The sequence below is a fragment of the Microtus ochrogaster genome, unplaced genomic scaffold (assembly GCF_000317375.1).
Source record: "Microtus ochrogaster isolate Prairie Vole_2 unplaced genomic scaffold, MicOch1.0 UNK68, whole genome shotgun sequence".
In the NCBI taxonomy this organism is placed as follows: domain Eukaryota; kingdom Metazoa; phylum Chordata; class Mammalia; order Rodentia; family Cricetidae; genus Microtus; species Microtus ochrogaster.
The window spans coordinates 1769137-1776847 of NW_004949166.1; the positions used below are offsets into that span (position 1 = coordinate 1769137).

Consider the following 7711-nt stretch of genomic DNA (forward strand, 5'->3'; position numbering starts at 1 on the left):
TGGTCTCGAACTCACAGAGATCCGCCTGCCTCTGCCTCCCAAGTGCTGGGATTAAAGGCGTGCGCCACCACCGCCCGGCTTACAGGTGTGTTTTCTGAGGAATGTGAGGTCAGGAGAATTTCATTATTAGGTGTCCTCATGCATACGAGGCAGATGGTCCTGAGGGAGTCAACATCTACGTGGCCCACTGGTAGGCAAACTGTCATTATAAACTAACTTTGAATCTGATAAAGTAAGGATAAATCTGGAAGTGTCTGATGAAATTTCTATAAGAATAAAAATGAAGCCGGGCGGTGGTGGCACACACCTTTAATCCCAGCACTCAGGAGGCAGAGGCAGGTGGATCTGTGAGTTTGGGGCCAGCCTGGTCTACAAGAGCTAGTTCCAAGAAAGGCTCCAAAGCTACAGAGAAACCCTATCTCGAAAAACCAAAAATAAATAAAAAAATAAAAATGGAGTGTGTAACTCCCAAATCCAGTAATAGAAACAGAGGAATGATGTAAAAACTGGTCTGTTTAGAAGCACACAAGGGAGGAGAGAAAAGAAATAATGAAAGGAACAGAGGAACCGAGGCTTCTGTGGGTTCCTGCATTCATGTGTACACACACAGACAAACAGGCAAGGAAAACTCAGCTTCTGCAGGGTTGCTGGGTGGCTGGGCACAGCATGAACAAGCCAAGGCTGTCACCAGAGTCATGCTTGAGTCAGCCTCTGTGGATTCCAGCAAGTGACCTCATCTACACAGATTCAATGTGTCCTTAGCCTACTGTTTAGCTTGGGTCCAGGCTTTGACTTAAATACTTCAGGCAGGGGCTGGAGAGATGGTACAGTGATTAGGAACACTTGGCACTCGTGCAGAGGACCTGGGTTCAGTTTCCAGAGCCTACATCAAGCAGCTCATCACTCACTGCCTGTAACTCCAGTTCCAGGGGATCTGATGCCCTCTTCTGGTGTCTGTGGGTACTGCACACAAATAGTGTACATAAAGACAGGCGCGCGCGCGCGCACACACACACACACACACACATAAATAAAAAAGTAAACAGGCATGGATTCACAACTTATGAGGCTGCAAATTCTTGAGCAGCTGAACCATGCCAACACCCCGATGAGGAATGCTGTGCACAGCCCACCGTTGGGCAAGAGCACTGTGAAACTTTGTTTCTCCCAGTCCACAATGCACACTCACCTTATTTGGAGACTGGTGGTCAGTTTTTATGTCAACTTGATTCATGTTAGGATGTCTGGGATCCTCACCTGAATTGTTGGCCACATCAGATAGGCTATGCTCGTGTCTCTGAGAGGTTCTTAGACTGATGACCAAAGTGTAAGGGCCCAGCCCACCCTAGGCAGGTAGGTCTAAGCGATATACAAGACCTAGTTAAGAACTGGAGAGATGCCTCGGTAGTTATGATCACTGGCTGCTCTCGCAGAGGACCTGGTTTCATGGCAGCAACTCACAACTGTCTGCAACTTCAGTTTGAGGGATCTGACATCTTCTTCTGGCCTCCACAGAAGCTACACACATGTTCATAGACAAACACCCAGGCAAAACACCCATACCCATACCCATACCCATACCCATACCCATACACACACACACACACACACGAGAGAGAGAAAGAGAGAGAGAGAGAGAGAGAGAGAGAGAGAGAGAGAGAGAGAGAGAAATAGATAAAAGCTAGCTGAGCATTGGCCAGCAAGAACATCTTGAGTAGTTCCTGGCTCGACCTCCCACGATGATGGAGTAGCACCTGGAAGTGTAAAATGAAGACACCCTTTTCCTTCCTAAACTACTTTTGGTTGTGGTGTTTATCAGAACAGAAAGCAGAGAAACTATGGTAGAGACCTTCACCATGTGGCCCTGCTCTCGAGATGCCCTTACTTGAAGCAGACATGAAAGGTTAATGACCCTCAAGCCTCAGGTGACCCGAGAAGCTCCCACAGGGAAGCTGACCTGACTGATGGCACCTGTGGAAGCTTCTGGTCACGAGACCCCACACCAAACCCTCTGGTGTCTACCGCTTCCAGACTGTAGGGGACTGATGCAGATGGACTCTTCCATCCTCAAGGTTCCTGTCCCATCCTTTAAAACCCCAAGTGGTCTCCACTTCTGTAGAGATGGCAGCCCTCACTGTTCTGGTTAAAGGAACAGTTCTGCTTCTGCAGGTGCCTGGCTGCCTTCTTTATTTCTCTGTTGCCGCCATCAGTCCCTATCTACCAGTCTGTGACACAGTCCCCAGAGCAGCTCCTAGATTCCCTGCAAGGAGCCGTGAATACAAACTTCAGGTCATCTCAGCAGCTCTGATCCTCGACAGCAGCAGGCAGACAGCAGCCATCCCTGACCTGGGGGCTGTGTGTCAGTCTAACTGGCTTTCAATCAGAAGCTACAGTGGGAAACACTGCAAGACCCAATGAGCAATTAGGAGCCACTGTGAAGTAACTAGAAAGCAAATGCGAGCTGTCGACCAGGTAAGTCGGGACCAGGTCAGGTAAGTCACGGGAAGGGCACTGGAGCCCGAGTGTGACGGACACTGCCTCCACAACAGACACTGCTTTTTGTTTTGTTTTTCTGGTTGTTGTTCTTTTTTTTTTCTCCTTTCTTCTCCTTAGCAAACCAGTATTGTGGGGTTCCAGAAGTTTCTCATCTAAAATAAGCACATACCATTATTTTAGGAGTCTGTGGATAGGGCCCATGTCCATATGGTGTAATTAGCGCACCGTGGAAGACGCAGACTAAGGGGGAGAGTGGAGCGCAGCGGCTCTTGATGTCCGACGGTACGAAGTGCGGAGCCACGGTGCCCTCCAGCTGGCCACTCTCCCCCTCCTCTCGCTCTCAAGGCCTCACAACGGAGCTGTGACTGCCCTGGAACTTGCTATGTAGACCTAGAACTCACAGGGCTCTGCCTGCCTCTACCTTCCAAGGGCTGGGAGTAATGGCATGTTCCACCACCTGCCCCACCTTTACCTGTGCCCAGCTTCTCCACAGCATTCCTTTAACAGGCTTTCACCCGCCACTGACGAGCAGGTGAGCTTGGGCTAGTCTATAATTTTACTTGGAAGACTCAGACAGGAAGACCAGCTGAACCCAAGCATGTGAAGCCAGCATGGGAAACACAGTGAGGCCTCCTCCAGGGGAGGAGTTTCATCCAGAACATTCCTAGGTGTATGTCCCTGCGCTGGAGTGGTCGATCGAAGATCGAAGGAGTTTACATTTGCGAAACAACTGGATAAAAGCAGTCACAATATTCCCTTGTAATAACGAAAAATTAGGATACACCTCAAGCTGGAGAGTCTGTTAATGGCCTCATGTAAACAGACACTGCCAAGTCAGGGCTGGAGGCTGTGGTGAGCAAGGGCCTTGTCAGTGCACCTTTGTGTTTGCACCACAGGTGTGGTCAGAGGGCAACTCTGTGTGTGTCTCAGGGACCAGACTCAGGTGCTTAGGGTTGACAACAGGTGTCTTCACTGGCCCTGCACCTGGTTATTTTATATTTTGATGCCGAGCATATAAATTGAGTATTCAGGTGCCCAGTACCTACACCCAGGCTCGGAAAGATCCCGAAGGAGTCAAAGAGCCACAGTGTCGCCAGAGCTGGCCTCCGGTGGCAGCCACTTGTTTCCTCATGTCCTTTCTTTGCCCACTTGAATCACGGGATGAGACGCTCTCTCCCATACTTCAGGACCTGGGGCCAGTGGTCCCAAGACAAAATGCCCTGTGCCTGCTGTGGATGCCACCTCCTACTCTCTCGGGACCCTCAGGGGATCTGGCACCTCCACACCAATGTTGGAGCACCTCTTCCCTCAACCCCTTGTTTTCCCCTCTTTCTGCCACGGCCGGGCACAATGCCTACTGTCGGTGTTGTGCAATCGGTTTTCTGGTCTAAGATCCCACAGCACATCCTTCTGCTGCAGTAACATAGCTCTGCACAGCTCGGGCCCAAGACACAAGGCAGCAGAAAGCTGCCTGCTTTCCTCGACTAGCACGCTGGCTGTGAAGATGGCTGGTGGGCAGAAACTCAGCCGGGAATTTTAAAGTTTGCCTTTTAGTTCCCCATGCACACACATCTGACAGGAAAGTCGGGGGATCAGACCCCTGGGAGCCGGAGTTACAGCTGTCTCTGAGCTGCCTCATGTGGGTGCTAGGAATCAAACGTGGGTCCTCTACAAGAGCAGTGTGCACTCTTAACAAGAAGCCATTCCTCAAGTCCTTTCTTTCGTTGATTTTACACAGGGCTTCACGTAGCTCAGGCTGGCCTAAAACTCCGTATGTAGCCAAGGAATATCTTGAATTCTTCATTTCCTGCCACCAGGCCTGGCTAAACTTTTGTTTTTGTTTTTAAAGACAGAATCTCGCTATGTAGCCTTGCTGGCCTAGAACTCACAGACATCCCTGTCTTTGCCTCGCTGAGTGCTGGGATGGAAGACATGCACCGCCATGCCTGGCCTGGCTAAATGACTTTATTTACTCACATGCTAAATAAAACAGAATCAAACATTCAAGGATTTTTCACTTCATGTATGTATGCCTGCTGATGGTCTATAGGACCCAGGCATCGAGTTATAAAAGGAGGTTATCATCCCCTGGGGACAAAACTGATCTGTCTGATTCTATCTCATACTGCCTTTCCCAGAATCCTTAGCTCTCCACCCACTCAGGATTTTCTCTCATCTGTACCCGAATCCTCTGCTAAATCCCGTCCCACTTGCCTGGTATAATACTGGGTTCCGCGTCCTGTGAACGAGCGACTCCTTTATAGTCTAAACTCCCTGTGCCTTTTCAGCCCTCCACCGAGACCGCCCAGCCTGGCACCCTCCAACCCTGCTTCGTGACTGAAGACAGATGTCAGAGCAGCAGCAGCGTGGACACACATTTACCAGCTTTGGTTCTTTAACATGCAAAGACGACCTGAGAGTTAAAGAACAGACCCTTCTCAGTTATTCGGTTTGACCAAATGCACCACAGTAACGGACGTGAACTGGGTGAGGGTTTGGTGGGACCACCAGAGCTGAGCTGGAAACTTTTGTTTTGTTTTCAAGACAGGGTTTCTCTGTGTAGCCCTGGCTGTTCTGGAATTCCTTCTGTAGATCAGGCCTTGAACTCAGAGATCCTCCTGCCTCTGCCTCCCACGTGCTGGGATTAAAGGCTGAGTACCTCGGGGCCCCAGCAGCTGGAAATGTTTGATTGGCGTGTTCAGCAGGGACGGAACCGCGGGTTTTACACGTGCTCGGCACATGTTCAACCACTGAGCCCCACCCACAGCTCTTCTGTAATATTTATGTCATTCTAAAGTTATTCTAAAATAAGTTTATTTACAGAACTGGAGCTGTGGGTAGAATAAGTGATGGAGAGCAGCTGCCTGGAATGCATGAGGCCCTGAACCAAAACAACAACACAGACTATTACTCAGACTGGCCACTGACACGGTGGACTTCCCGGCTGTGGTAAGGCAGGAATTTGCTCTCACCCCTAAGAAGACATGGTAACTACAGAGGGTGCTGGCCAGGAACGCAAGGCCTAGAGATCCCGGTAGCAGCAATCCTCCCTCACGCCTCCCAGTCTTTTAAGAGCTCACAGACAATGGCTGGAGAGATGGCTCAGTACTTTAGAGTCTTGTGGACAACCCCGACAGGATTCCCAGCATTCCCCTGGTGGCTCACAACCAACTGGAACTTAAGCTCTAGGGATCCGATATCCTCTTCTGGCTTCCTTGGCACCAGGTACACACATGGCGAACTTACATGCATGCAGGCAAAACATGCATAAATACATATATATGAACGTATTTATTCATATCCCACCACCCACGCACGTACACCCACAGGAGCAGCTTGTGGTCACAGAACAGGGACCCTGGGGAGGGGGAAGCAGGGACTCAGCAAACTTTGTTAGCACATTTACTAGAACACAGCACAGGTGACGATGGGTGAGGGTGGACTGCTCAGAAGGTCCTGGAAAGGCTCCTCAGAGGTGAGCCTCCCCTTGACACCTGCGAGGGGCAGGTGCGCTCAATCAGATTAAGACATCAGATTAAGGTAAGTACATTTCGGATATTCAAAAGAAGGCAACTGAAGTAGAAAGAGCTTTGAATGGAAAATGGAATTTTCAACGTCTATTATCTATCCAAAACAAAATTCCGCCGCCTTTCCCCTCTGGAGCTCAGCACCTGATTTGGATGTCAAAGATGAGCTTTTATGTAGGTATTGAGGAGAAAATATCTTATTTAGTTGCTACTATTGGCAATCTGCATTAATAAAGCCTAGAGCCACAAGTGGTAAACAATGAGGACGATTCCTCTTAGTTATTGTTGTACATGCAACTTGAAAATGCCACCCCTTATTTAACATTTCTTTATTGGAGGTATCTTCTGTATTCATTCCCTTTCCCATTTTTTTTTTAAGGTAGGGTAAAAACAATAGGAGGGTGGCTTAAAAAAAAACAAAAACAAAAACAAAAGACTGGGGTTTTGCGTTGTCTTCCAAAACGTAATGAACCAGATACCAACACGCCGGAAAAACAACAAAAAGTCAACGCGTCCTCCGCGCTCCCGCCCCACCCGCCGGCGCCCGACAGGTGCTTCCCCGCCCTCCCGGAGCCGCCGACGGTCGGGTCGCCGCAGAGCACCCGCCGGGGGCCCGTCCGTACTCACGGCCGCTCGGCGGTCCGCGGCCCCGTCCGCAGCGCCCATCCGGCCCAGGCTCGGTCGGCGCGGGCTCGGCTTTCAGGCGGTCCCGGCGTGGCCCGGGACGCGTTCTGGCCGTTGGCGCCCTAGCCCGGCGCGAGGCATCTTCCTGCCGCCGCCCCGCGGGCCGCCTGCCCTTTGTTTTGGAGCGGTGGCCCGGCCCAGCCGCCATAAACGGCCTCGGAACGCCGCGCTGGCCAATCGGTGCCCGCGCCCCGCCCCTGCCGCCCCGCGCGTCCCCGCCCCTCGCCCTGCCCCACGCGCCCACCCGCGTTTCTTAGCGCCCCGGGGACTCGGTTGAAGCCGCCTGCCTCGGCGGAGATCTTGGGGGTCTCGAGGGGCGGAGCCTGGCGAGGGACCCCTGAGCCCCGAATCCGAGGCGACCGAGCAAGTGGCTGGGCGGTGAGCAGGTCCGGGTCCTGGGTCCACAGGTTTGCGCCTCAGGCTGCAGGCAGGAGGACCGCTGCAACTGGGTCCCCCCTGGAGTGCAAGCTTCTTCGCTTTCTCCATTCCTACCACCCTCTCAAGTCTCCAAGTCACCACTGAGAGCCTCCAGATCTCCGTGGACTTGAACTGTGGAACCCCCAGATCAGAACTCCTGCCTACAACACAAGGAGACGATATCCACTTTTCATGTCCACATTTGCGTCTCTTCCATATGCCTGTTAATTTTTTCTTGGTCTCTTTAGATCGATTTTTAAAAAAAGCACACTGCTGAGGGTGGGTGTACACATTTTAATTCGTCTTAGCGCCCTCTAGAGTGTTAGGATTTATTGTGTTGAGAATGCCCCTAATTGATTAGATTGCGGCTTTTGTTGCCAATTACCCATGAGTTGCCATTTAGCGACTCTCAAGTGATTGATTACTCTCTTCCGTATTCTTCCTAACTGAAAGATGGAATTTGATATCGTGTGTGTAATTCAAGATGGCCTCAACTATGCAACCGAAGGATGTTCTTGAACTTGACTCCTAAAACTTATTATTGAGTGAATAAGCATGCGCAAGCGCACTCAGCATGCAGTAGAGGA

At 51.0% G+C, this 7711-nt stretch overlaps 1 protein-coding gene across 1 annotated transcript in view; it reads right to left on the minus strand.

Moving 5' to 3' along the window:
* Window positions 1–7193, minus strand: part of Ypel1 (yippee like 1) — a 22173-nt gene extending 14980 nt beyond the window's left edge. The window contains exons 1-2 of the mRNA XM_026777460.1: window positions 6948–7193; window positions 6651–6769 (exon numbers count right to left, since the gene is read on the minus strand). Of these exons, the coding sequence (XP_026633261.1) occupies window positions 6651–6769; window positions 6948–7193 (365 nt within the window). The remainder of the gene's footprint in view (window positions 1–6650; window positions 6770–6947) is intronic.
* Between the last annotated feature and the right edge of the window lie 518 nt (window positions 7194–7711).